At 35.2% G+C, this 12063-nt stretch overlaps 3 protein-coding genes across 4 annotated transcripts in view; all 3 read left to right on the forward strand.

Annotated features, from left to right (window-relative positions):
* LOC104780200 (truncated transcription factor CAULIFLOWER A-like) lies at positions 295 to 4116 on the forward strand. 2 transcript variants are annotated; one of them, XM_010504697.2, is made up of 8 exons: positions 296 to 740; positions 2276 to 2354; positions 2447 to 2511; positions 2633 to 2732; positions 2901 to 2942; positions 3185 to 3226; positions 3405 to 3523; positions 3747 to 4114. In XM_010504697.2, exons 1-8 carry the CDS (start codon positions 556 to 558, stop codon positions 3850 to 3852), a joined length of 738 nt encoding a protein of 245 aa, XP_010502999.1. In that variant the 5' UTR covers positions 296 to 555; the 3' UTR covers positions 3853 to 4114. The 2 variants fall into 2 exon arrangements, with proteins under 2 accessions (XP_010503000.1, XP_010502999.1); XM_010504698.2 differs by lacking the exon at positions 3185 to 3226 and having other exon boundaries at positions 295 to 740; positions 3747 to 4116.
* LOC109132468 (BAHD acyltransferase At5g47980-like) lies at positions 10673 to 11553 on the forward strand. The gene has a single exon (XM_019244088.1). It carries the CDS (start codon positions 10714 to 10716, stop codon positions 11551 to 11553), a length of 840 nt encoding a protein of 279 aa, XP_019099633.1. The 5' UTR covers positions 10673 to 10713.
* Positions 11844 to 12063, forward strand: part of LOC104783720 (BAHD acyltransferase At5g47980-like) — a 1899-nt gene continuing 1679 nt past the window's right edge. The window contains exon 1 of the mRNA XM_019244089.1: positions 11844 to 12011. Coding sequence (XP_019099634.1) covers positions 11844 to 12011 — 168 coding nt within the window. The remainder of the gene's footprint in view (positions 12012 to 12063) is intronic.

Raw genomic sequence — 12063 nt, forward strand, 5'->3', positions numbered from 1 at the left:
ATATGGTCAAAAGAACCAATGGCATCACATCATTTGTTAGCAAAACTTTGATCTTGAATTAGTAGAAGGAGCCAAACTCCGTATACAATTAAAACCAGCAATTGGGTTAATTATTATCTTCATTCACTAATAAAAAATAATTGATCTTCAGCAATTGGGTTAATTATTATTATTATTATTATTATTATTATTATTATTATTATTATTATTATTATTATTATTATTATTATTATTATTATTATATTTTATTTATTTATTTTTTGTCAAAAAAAGAAGAAAAGTATATCACTTTCCCTAATTGTATCATTTGATACTTTCTCTTTTTTCCTCCATATATGCCTTTTGTGTGTGTAAATATATGTATATGAATGGGTTCACAAAAATAGAAACATAAATCAAATCTTTGCGTAATTTCTCATCTTCCTCTACTTTTCTTCTTTTTAAGAGAATCTAGGGTTTCTTCTTCTTCTTCTTCTTCTTCTTCTTCTTCTGTGGTCAAATTTCCAAGGTAGTCGTTTAGCTCTCTCTTTGGAATTCTGAGAAGAAATTGTAGACATGGGAAGGGGAAGGGTTCAGCTAAGGCGGATCGAAAACAAGATAAGGAGACAAGTGACATTTTCGAAGCGAAGGACAGGTTTGGTTAAGAAAGCTCAAGAGATCTCAGTGTTATGTGATGCTGATGTTGCTTTGATTGTCTTCTCCCCGAAAGGCAAGCTCTTTGAGTACTCTGCTGGTTCCAGGTTTGAATTTTTCCTAAGCTAATTAATTTACCATCTTATTTTAAGATCGATTTTTTATCTATATATATAGCAGCTTATATTTCATGTTTGACAGATTGGGGAAACTAGTAGGTTTCACCTAGTGGAGATTGATTTGAAATTGGCTGAGATTGTTTAATTAAATATATTAATTGCCGCTTATGTGGCTGTGAGAGTTTGATACACATGTTAGGTCTTGCATCTCTAAGTTAGAAATGATCATAAAACATGATCATGATCAGCCAATATATATATATATATTTTTTTTAAAGAGAAGTAAATTAATAGTGGTGACCTTCATCAAGCAAAGAATTTTGAGATATTACAGTTCATATATCAATAGAAAATGTGGTGGAAGAATGTGCTAAATGTGTGTATTAATAACATTTTATTCTCGAGAACATATCATGAAATCAGAGATCTTTCTTTCCATTCCTATTTCAGTTTGAAATCTACCAAAATGTTTTAGATTTGCAGTAGATCTAATGCTCAAAGGTAGTTCACTTTGGTTACTAATATTGAGAGATTAAAGAAAGTTATAAATTCAAGTAATTAAGTAAAAAAAAAAAAAAGCATCGATCTTGAATCAAAATAAACTGCAAATTTTTTCTTATGCATTAATTCTGCCATTTACAATATACTTAAAAATACAAAAAGAATTGTTGGCAAAAAGTATTCTATAATACAAAATAATTTGATGGGATTTTAACTAACTAAGTATATTCTGGTAATAATAAAACATTATTTATCAGACAGATTCAATATAAAATAAACACAATCTAAACTAAAATAGCAATTTCGATTTTCTTTAAAATTAATCTATTATCAATCTGAAAATCTTAAATAATCTAGTAATAAGATAACATAATTTATAATGTTAAATGCCAAAACAGAACAGTAAAATAGTTGAAGACTTAATTTGTGATGACTCATGTTAGTCTTTTAATAAACGGTATCATTAGTTCAAATGAACCACACACCTAAAGAATTATCTCAATATAAACAAATATACTAAAGAGGGAAAACAAATCTACTATAAATAGGAAGAGTCAGGTTTCGATCATGATTGTAATAACATGAAACTCTGATTTGATTATGTTAAAATAAAAATTTAAGCTATACAGCTAAACTCTTGTTGGAAATTCGAAGCATGACAAGCCGTTGTCATGGAGCTTTGTGCATTGTTTTGTCTTTTTGTTGGTCGAACCTAGGACTAACCTCGATCCTCACAAGAAAATATGCAAACCCATATTGCTTGCAAATATGTTTCAATAAATATGATTAGTCTTGATCTACTGATTGCTATAGTCTAAACAATACCTTAAATTATTTTATAAATTGGTCTGTAAATGTGGATCAAAGTTCTCGATTATTGCTAAATGATTTAGAAATGTTTCTAGACAAAAAAAAGGAGTGTTTGCCGACTAAAGTAAAAAATGACTGTTCAGTAATATGTTGTATGATAATAGTTTATCCATCAAGTGTTGATTCTCGGTTAATATAACGATTTTATTTAGCATGGAGAGAATTCTTGATCGATATGAGAGATCTTCATACGCTGGTCAAGAAATTCCTACACCAAATTTGGATTCACAGGTTCGTAAGCTCATCAATCTATCTTTTATATGACATATTAGTATATGAATCATTGTCTATGGTAAACTTAACTAATTATTGTGTATCTTTAGGGTGAATGTTCAACAGAATGTTCAAGGCTCTTGAGGATGATTGATGTCATGCAAAGAAGCGTAAGGTTCGAAAATTATTACTAAAGGATCATCAAAACATAAATTACATAGACATGTAATCTCAATATATTCAAGAAAACAAAATTGCATCTTCCCTTATTTAATTTCTTTATTTCGTGAGATAAGGCACTTAAAAGGAGAAGAGGTGGATGCTCTAAGTATCAGAGAGCTTCAGGGTCTGGAGATGCAACTTGATACTGCCCTCAAGAAAACTCGCTCTAGAAAGGTTCTTATTTATCCAATAGCTATATATATAATATATCTTGTATACATGCATAGATCATTTGTATATATTATGTCTATTAATGTGCAGTGTGTGTATGCGTATATATAGACAGATATATAGATACACTACATCTAATCATGTAGCTATTGTTTTGCTTTGGGAGCACAGAACCAGCTCATGTTAGAGTCCATAGCACAACTTCAGAAAAAGGTAGCATACTAACTTGGAGACACTTAATCGTAATGGCTGTACCTTTCAAAACTCATGAGTACCTGCTGGTGGTTTTTTTTCTCTATTGGATTTTTAGAACAAAATACTTAAAACTATATCCACATATACGTAATCTTCAGTTTCAGATAAACGAAATAAAACATATTCTAGATCTAGATGAATTGAGTCCAATATGGTTTAAACTAATAAACGTGCGACTTTTCTTTTGATGGTACGTATAGGAGAAGGAACTAAAAGAACTGAAGAAACAACTAACAAAAAAGGTGAAACTGATTTTAGAATCTTTATTTTTATGTAGAATTCACTTAACTTTTTAAGAGGGACTAGTCTAGGTTTTTGTTTAGAATTTATCTTATCAGTTACACATATTGTATTTATGTTTGAATGTTAATCAATCGCTGAAAGGTAAATAGTAACTATAAAACGAATTCAATTTGGCAGGCTAGTCAAAGAGATGACCTTGAGCCGCAAAACCTTAGGCATGACTTGGGCGCACCGCTATGTGCACCACCCCGCGCGCTGCCCCCACCTCTATCTCCTCCTCCTCCTTCATCTTTTGGGTACAATATTGTTCAATTTCAACATAGCTACGAAGATATTAATAGTAGAAATTATGATGTGTTCAATGTTTCTTAGGGATAGGAAAACTAACGTTACTAATTAACATTAACATTTTTTTTTTTATTACCATTAACATATTATAGTCTACATCCTTGATCAATAAGTGGCCTATAGGAATATTTATCTATCATGTATATGAATTAATAAACTACTTTTATATAGGGATACATCACTAAGGAATGGAGTGGAAGAAGTAGCTGCCGGAATCCTAATTCGGAAAACGAACACAACGTTGCCGCATTGGATGCCCAGGCTCACCAGAGAATAGAGCTCCAACGTTGCCACAACACATCTTGCTTTGTTAACTTTCAGTAATATAGAGTAACGGAATAACTTCTCCGGTTAAGTAGAACTACTCAGAATACAAGAAAATATATTATGCTTTGGCATTCTTAGAACCATCATAAGATGCCCTCAAGTTTCAGACTTCGAACAAATTAGAAAACTTGTATGTCAAATGTGATTTTGTATATTTTATTTATGAACCTGAGTGTTTGCGACAAATCAAATTTCAATGTAATAATAAAAAAAAACAGAGATACAATAAAATAACTAAAAACGTCATGCAAAATGTGTTGCTATAATAAAACAAAATGCATGACAATCTTTCTCCTATTGATAATTTTCCCAAAAATAATCACGATATATTATAAATATTCATAACTCATAAACACTTAACTGTGAAATGACTATATCTTACAAAGATTTTCATGTATTTTTTAGTGATATTTAAATTATGTACATCCTATTTGAAGATTGGGAGGTACCGCTTTTTCTTTTTCTAATTTGTTATAAATCTAACCTTGGCAACTTATTTGATTTTGTCTATTGGAGCTTTAACTGAAGGCAATGCTTATTGTTGATTAGGAGGATAAAACCGCTTTTGCTATCGTGTCAGTCGAGGTTTTGTTCTTGTGAGCGTAATTTTCTATCTATCATGGGAAAAAAATTCCAACCCTGAAAAAACAAAAGATATATGGAGATTTTATAATAGAGTTAGTGCCTAGCTAGTTGTGTTGCACTCTCGCGGGTGCGATTCTAGTTTATATTCAAGGCTCCAGCTCATTTGATTATTTGTATTAAAAGTGGGATTTTTAGACGCCAAAAGATTGGGAAGTTGTGAAGGGGGGATTGAGGAACCTCTGGATGACTACTTAATGATCAAGCTAGTTTGTATTCTTTTACGTATATACTAAAAATACTTTGAGAGAAATAGCTAAAGAAGTAGAAAAATATATCTCGACCGACATTATTTGTGGGCTTTTATGTCCTTTTTTGTCATGTGTACTCAATTTTTGTCTGACTATTTCCAAACGCAATTTTTTTTTTCCGACTTTTATAACCATGTGATTCTTTTTTAGTGTTTTCTCTTGATCACACAATACGCAGAATCATTTTTGGTAAGTCATCTATTCTGAAATCGTTCATGTAAAAAAACTAAAAAGAAAAATATATTTTGGTGATAGAATAGTAAAATCAATACATTAAAGTTTTGTTTATGTCTAAAGTAAAATCTTGCTAGAACTTAGAAGATATAAAAAAAAACTTTTTCGATTTAGAAACTCTCTCAAAACTAAATCTTTTTTTCTAAGTCTTGTGGAAAATCTCTCCTTAAACTTTGTATTTATAAAATTAAACTACTCCTTATTCTATTAGAAATACACAAACTTTTCCAGTTCCGGGGATGGGGTTTTCAAAACTACTCCTTATTCCATTTTTTGGACAACTTCCTTATTTGTGATTCATATTTCTATATCGTTATTACTATTTCTCTATTTCTAAAGTTTTCTTATTCAAAAAATAGCTTACTCTTCAAGTCTTGGAATTACCCAATATTCTCCTCCGTAATTCCAACTTGAACTCCAAGAAACTCGATCGCTTGAACTTCGATCAGTCTTCTCATTTCTTTGAACTTAACTCTTGCTATTGGCTTAGTGAGGATATCCGCCTTCTCCTTCTTTCCAGATACATGTTCTACATTAATTTGTTCATTCTCCACACACTCACGAATACAATGGTATTTGGAGAGTATGTGCTTACTCCTCCCTTGAAACACTGGATTCTTGGTGAGTGAAATGACCGACTTGTTGTCAATCTTCAGTAAAATCTTCTCATCTAGACTTAATAATTCTTTTAACAACTCCTTAAGCCATATGACTTGCTTTGCTGCTTTTCTTGCTGCCATGAACTCTGCTTCACACAATGATAATGCGATGTTATGTAGCTTTTGGGAAGTCCATGAAATAAGTGATGAACCAAAGTAGAACATATGTCCTCATGTGCTTCTTCCATCATCAACATCAATATTGTGACTACTATCACTATACCCCACAACGTTTGCTTGACCCGTCTCTTTTAAAGAATAGTCCTAAGTTGATGGTTCCTCTCACATACCTTATAATATGTTTAAGTGCTTGTTCATGCGACTATATCGGGCTTTGCGTATACCGACTTAGAACGCCTACAACAAACGCCATGTCTTGTCTTGTATGAAGGAGATACCTTAAGCATCCTATGTGTACCGCCCCGACCGCCACCTCTCAGTGGGCCCCATGTCCAATTGCAGTCCATGGGTCCACTTTCCCTAATGGGTCTCATATCCTCTAACTAGGCCCATGAGCCAATCCATATCCGACGGCCGGTTTGCTACAACCGGAAGGCTTTAAAGACTTGTTACCGTCCCTACAAGTTACCACATGATCTTTTCCTGTGTTTTATCCTCACTCGCACAGTTTCGACAGTCACTTCCCGGAAGGTCACCCATCCTGAGAGTACTCCAGCTCAAGCACGCTTAACTCTGGAGTTCTCTCAGGATCCTTGACCGAAAAGATAAGTGCACTTTAATGACATAGGTGGCCAGATCAATTTTTGTATACCTCTTGGCAAGTCTCTGAAACCAGGGTGTCATAATATGGTTCTTCTGTACCGTGTGGCATCGATATTAGGTTCTTTCTCAGCCTTTGAGATCATTGTATCTGGCTCCATTGCCACAAGAGCCGAATTGCACGACTCCATCTTTGTATCTTCAAGTATTCCTTGAGCACACTACAAAAAAACAATCGATTTGCGATAAAAGAATTCATCGCAATTCCCTCGCAAATCAACAACTGCAAGAGATTTGCTAGATACTACGATTCCTCGCAAATCACGTCTTGCAAATTACAAACATCGCATATCCCTCGCAAATTTTGCGAAGAAATTTTTCCCTCGCAAACCACCTCGCAATTTGCGAGGATATCTCTCCTCGCACATCACTAGCAGTTTGCGTGAAACCTTTTGACTCGCAAATCTGAAACAATTTGCGAGTAACTGAATCCATCGCAAATACGTTGCAAGTTGCTTATTCTTGATTAAATTGAAATTAATCCAGAATTGAGAATTGAATTGGGAATTGAATTAAAATTGAAATTAAACTGAAATTTTAATTTCAATTTACAGTTGGGAATTAGAATTCCTATTAAAATCTACATTTTAAATAAAGTCTATAGCAAATTTGCGAGAGCTTATATCCGTCGCAGTTTTCCGTCGCAATGAGCGTATTTTCTTGTAGTGGCATAGCCTTCTTGTTTTATTTGAATTCCATCAGCTCCTTGAATTACATATATACCAAGATAGTAAGTTAATTTTCCAAGATCTGACATCTTAAATTTCTTTGACATATCCTTCTTGAATTGATCAATGAATTTTTGCGAAGTTCCCGTTACGAACAAGTCATCGACATGGATTGCCACAATTAAGAAACTCTCATTGTCTCTCTTGAGGTACATTGACGGTTCCTTGTTACACTTCTTCAAGCCCATCTCCTTTAAGAAATGATCGAGTTTCACATTCCAAGCCCTCGGGGCTTGACGTAGCCAATACAACGCTTTGTAGAGCTTATATACTCGATTATCTTCTCCCTTCTTAACAAAACCTTCAGGTTGGGTGAAAAAAACCTACTCATTTAAATCACCATTCAAGAATGCGGTCTTGACGTCTGAATGATGTATTTCCCAGCCTCTTGTTGTCGCAATAGCTATGAGTAACCTTATAGTTTCGATTCGAGACAGTAGTACAAAGACTTCAGCGAAATCTATCCCCTTTTGTTGCACATAGCCTTTTGCTACAAGTTTGGCTTTATACTTATTCACCGAACCATCAAAATGTCTCTTAACCTTGTAGATCCACTTTAGTCCTATAGGCTTCACCCCATTAGGTTTGTCAACAGGCTCCTAAGTTTTATTTTTTGCGATAGACTCCATTTCAGCCCTCATTGCTTCGACCCACTCTCGGAAAGTCATAGCTTCAAGAACACTCTCTGGTTCTCCGTCTATGGGGAGTAAGAGCTTTTTTACGCTCTAGTTCATATAGTAGAACATAATATTGAGGTACCTTGGCTTGTTGAAGACACGGCCATATCTTATCACTATTGGTTGATTTTCAGCTTCCTCAACATCATTCTCTTCTTCTATGTCTTCATCATGGTGGATAGACTCTTGATCTGAATCTTGATGATCATTGGTAGCTTGTTCGTTATCATTATCTTGATCATCATCATATCCAGCTATATCTTCTATACCACCTCTATAAGATAATTTAAACCTCCCCGGTTCATCTTCAGTTTGTCTTGTCGTCATTAACCAATCCCAAGCTTTCTTCTCATCGAACATCACGTCTCTGCATACAAACACTCCTTTAGTGATTGGATCATAAAGTTTGTAAGCCTTTGAACCCGGTTATGTTCCAAGATTGATCACCATTCTTGACCTATCATCCAACTTGTTTAGATGAGGTCTCGTGATCTTTGTGTATGCCACACATGCAAACACTCTCAAATGTTCGATATTTGGTTTCTTGGACGTAAAACATTCATACGGGTCTGAACTTGCCAAGTTTTTGTGGGAACTTAATTAATAAGATACGTTGAATGACGTACGACTTCTCTCCACTTTTAATAACATCGTCCACATTTAGCTTGAGTAATCGTCAATTAAGACAAACACATATCGATTGTTTGCTGGTGTAGATGGAGAAATTGGTCTAAAGCTTGAGCTGCATGGTAAGTTGCTTTGATCGGAAAAGAATGTCTAATTTGCTTTCCAACCAAGCAAGAGCTGCACACATTCTTCTCATGTAGTGCCTGCAGCATTCTGACGACCATTCCTTGCTTCACCATCTTGTTCATGACGCCAACACTAACATTCCCCAAACGTGCATGCCATGTTGATGTGGTGTCATCATCTTGTAAAAGTAGACACTTCGGGTAATAACCTTCCGTTGGAGTCTTGTAAAGTCGATTCATTGATCTTGTGACATGTACAAGTAATCTTCCGGCTGGATCTTTTAGCGTCAAACTGTCACCCTTCATGTTAAATTCACATCCATATTCGGTCGCTTGTCCAAGACTTATGATATTATACTTAAGATCGAAAATGTAGTAAATCTCCTCGAGTGATCTCTTTTCACCCGTTTTTCCTATAAAAGTTATAGAAGCCTTCCCAACAATGTTAACATTCGAACCATCACCAAACTTCACCTTCCTCATGATGGTCTCATCCAAGCTTGTGAAGAACTCTTTGTTGTCTGTCATATGATTACTTGCACCATTGTCTAAATACCAACTACTCTTATTGGTAGTATCATACTTCTTTCTTCATTCAAGAACACCACTTCATGAACATAAAGAGCATCGGCTTTGTGAGTCTCGTTTAAGTTCGTTTCTTGGTGTTGTATTGGTTTGTCTGGACACATTGATGCATAGTGACCTGGTTTATCACAGCGCCAACATATGATCTTGAACATATCCTTTTTCTGCTTTTGATTTTGGTGTTGATCATTAGCTTCTTCTCCACGGTTCTGGCCATTAAAACACCCTCGACTTCTACCTTTACTGGAACCGTCGGCATAGCTTCCTCTGCTTCTACCAAAAACACTGCATCCATAGCCTCATCGGTTGAAATCTTCAAAATTACTGCGTCCATAGCCTCATCGGTTAAAACCTTCTCTGTTATAACTTCCTCTAATTCTTCCTCGGAAACTGTCGTAATCTCCACGGTTGTTACTAGAATTCTAGAATTCGAAAACATAAGTTTTTCTTGATCTTCACTTTGGGTGTCTTCCCCTACACACTCTTCGTACGCCTTTAATATTAAGTTAGATAAGGAAAATTTTTACATGGCAAACGTATCATTCATAAATGTAAACTAGACTAAACCTCTACGTTGCCATATGCCCAATTTATGGCTGGTAATTGATTAAGCGACTTGCTCTGACCAAGAGTCCACTTTTTGCTCTGTCATGTCCACTTTATCTGTTCTTTTAATTTAAGTAGATTTTCCCATATTACAAAAAATATATTTAATACAATGTAATCTGATAACAGTAAATATTCATTTATGAAAAGAAATCGATTTGTTTCCTCTGTTGTAAAACTAGAGTTCTGCAAACTATTTATTTTTGATTAAATTTAAAATAATAATTCATTAAATTAAATAAAAGTGGACATAGTTAACTAGAATTAATATATGCTTATATTTTATATAGTGTATCTACTCACAATTAATAGCCATTAATGAAACGAACTCAATTTTGTTTTGTCTGTTAGAATAACTAGAATAATGAATTTAACAAATGGCCTCATGTTTTAATACTCCACTTTTTTCTGTCATTTAGCAAATTTCTTTTACTTTTCATACCATGTAATCTAATAAAAATAAATAGTAATTATGAAAATTAATTATTTTTTCTTTGTTTCCAAATTTGAGTAATGTATATGATATCTTGGTGATTAAACTGAGAAGAAATGGTTCACCAAATCAAATAAAGTTGGATTTTTAATTAAATATGGACTTTACTTCAAATACAGATATTTTAAATACATGATAATTTAATTATTATTTTGCTTAAATAATATAAGAAAAATTAAGACAAAACAATCTCAAAAGAGTTCATACCATATTTTTTAGTCCTAATAAAGAAATCCCTAAAGAAAAAGAAAAAAAGTTAAAGAGTCTTTTCGAAAAGTCAGTGATGCTTAAATAATTTTACCTATTAGTAAACCACCTCTATAAAAGGAGTACATCTCTAATAAGTGTTAAGAGAGGCAGAGAACCATATATATTGTAAACAAACAAAAGAAAGAAGAATCGATATGGAGATGATGAAGGTTGAAACAATCTCTAAAGAAATCATAAAGCCATCTTCCACAACTCCAAATGATCTCCGAACCCTCCAACTCTCTATTTATGATCACATCCTCCCTCCAGTTTACACAGCGGCCTTTCTCTTCTACACCAAAGATGAATTGATTTCTCCAGAACACAGTTCCAACAAACTCAAGACTTCTCTGTCCGAAACCTTGACCAAATTCTACCCTCTTGCCGGCAGAATCAACGGCGTCACCATCGATTGTAACGATGAAGGCGCTATTTTCGTCGACGCTCGTGTCAATAGCTGTCCTCTCTCTGATGTCCTGAGATGTCCGGATTTTAAAGCAATCCAACAGTTACTTCCTGTTGACGTCATCGATAACCCTTATGAGGCTGCAAGTACATGGCCTTTGCTGCTTGTGAAGGCGACTTATTTTTCATGTGGTGGCATGGCCATAGGAATTTGCATCAGCCACAAAATCGCGGATGCAGCCTCCATCTCGACTTTCATTCGGTCCTGGGCTGCTATGGCTCGTGGAGAAGGTGAATCAGTGGCTGGTCCCGAGTTTGCGGCAGCAAATTTTTACCCACCAGCAAATCCGTTCTTTAAGCTTCCGGTAGACGAACATGCCAACAAGATAAGCAGAATAACAAAGAGATTTGTATTCGGTGCATCCAAGTTGGAAGAACTTAGGACCAAAGCTGCTAGTGCAGACGTCGTAGCCCGACCTACTCGGGTGGAGAGCGTCACTGCGCTTCTCTGGAAAGCCTTCGTTGCAGCTGCATCGTCAAACACAAATACTTCNCAGCGGCCTTTCTCTTCTACACCAAAGATGAATTGATTTCTCCAGAACACAGTTCCAACAAACTCAAGACTTCTCTGTCCGAAACCTTGACCAAATTCTACCCTCTTGCCGGCAGAATCAACGGCGTCACCATCGATTGTAACGATGAAGGCGCTATTTTCGTCGACGCTCGTGTCAATAGCTGTCCTCTCTCTGATGTCCTGAGATGTCCGGATTTTAAAGCAATCCAACAGTTACTTCCTGTTGACGTCATCGATAACCCTTATGAGGCTGCAAGTACATGGCCTTTGCTGCTTGTGAAGGCGACTTATTTTTCATGTGGTGGCATGGCCATAGGAATTTGCATCAGCCACAAAATCGCGGATGCAGCCTCCATCTCGACTTTCATTCGGTCCTGGGCTGCTATGGCTCGTGGAGAAGGTGAATCAGTGGCTGGTCCCGAGTTTGCGGCAGCAAATTTTTACCCACCAGCAAATCCGTTCTTTAAGCTTCCGGTAGACGAACATGCCAACAAGATAAGCAGAATAACAAAGAGATTTGTATTCG

The sequence above is a fragment of the Camelina sativa genome, chromosome 4 (assembly GCF_000633955.1).
Source record: "Camelina sativa cultivar DH55 chromosome 4, Cs, whole genome shotgun sequence".
Lineage (NCBI taxonomy): Eukaryota > Viridiplantae > Streptophyta > Magnoliopsida > Brassicales > Brassicaceae > Camelina > Camelina sativa.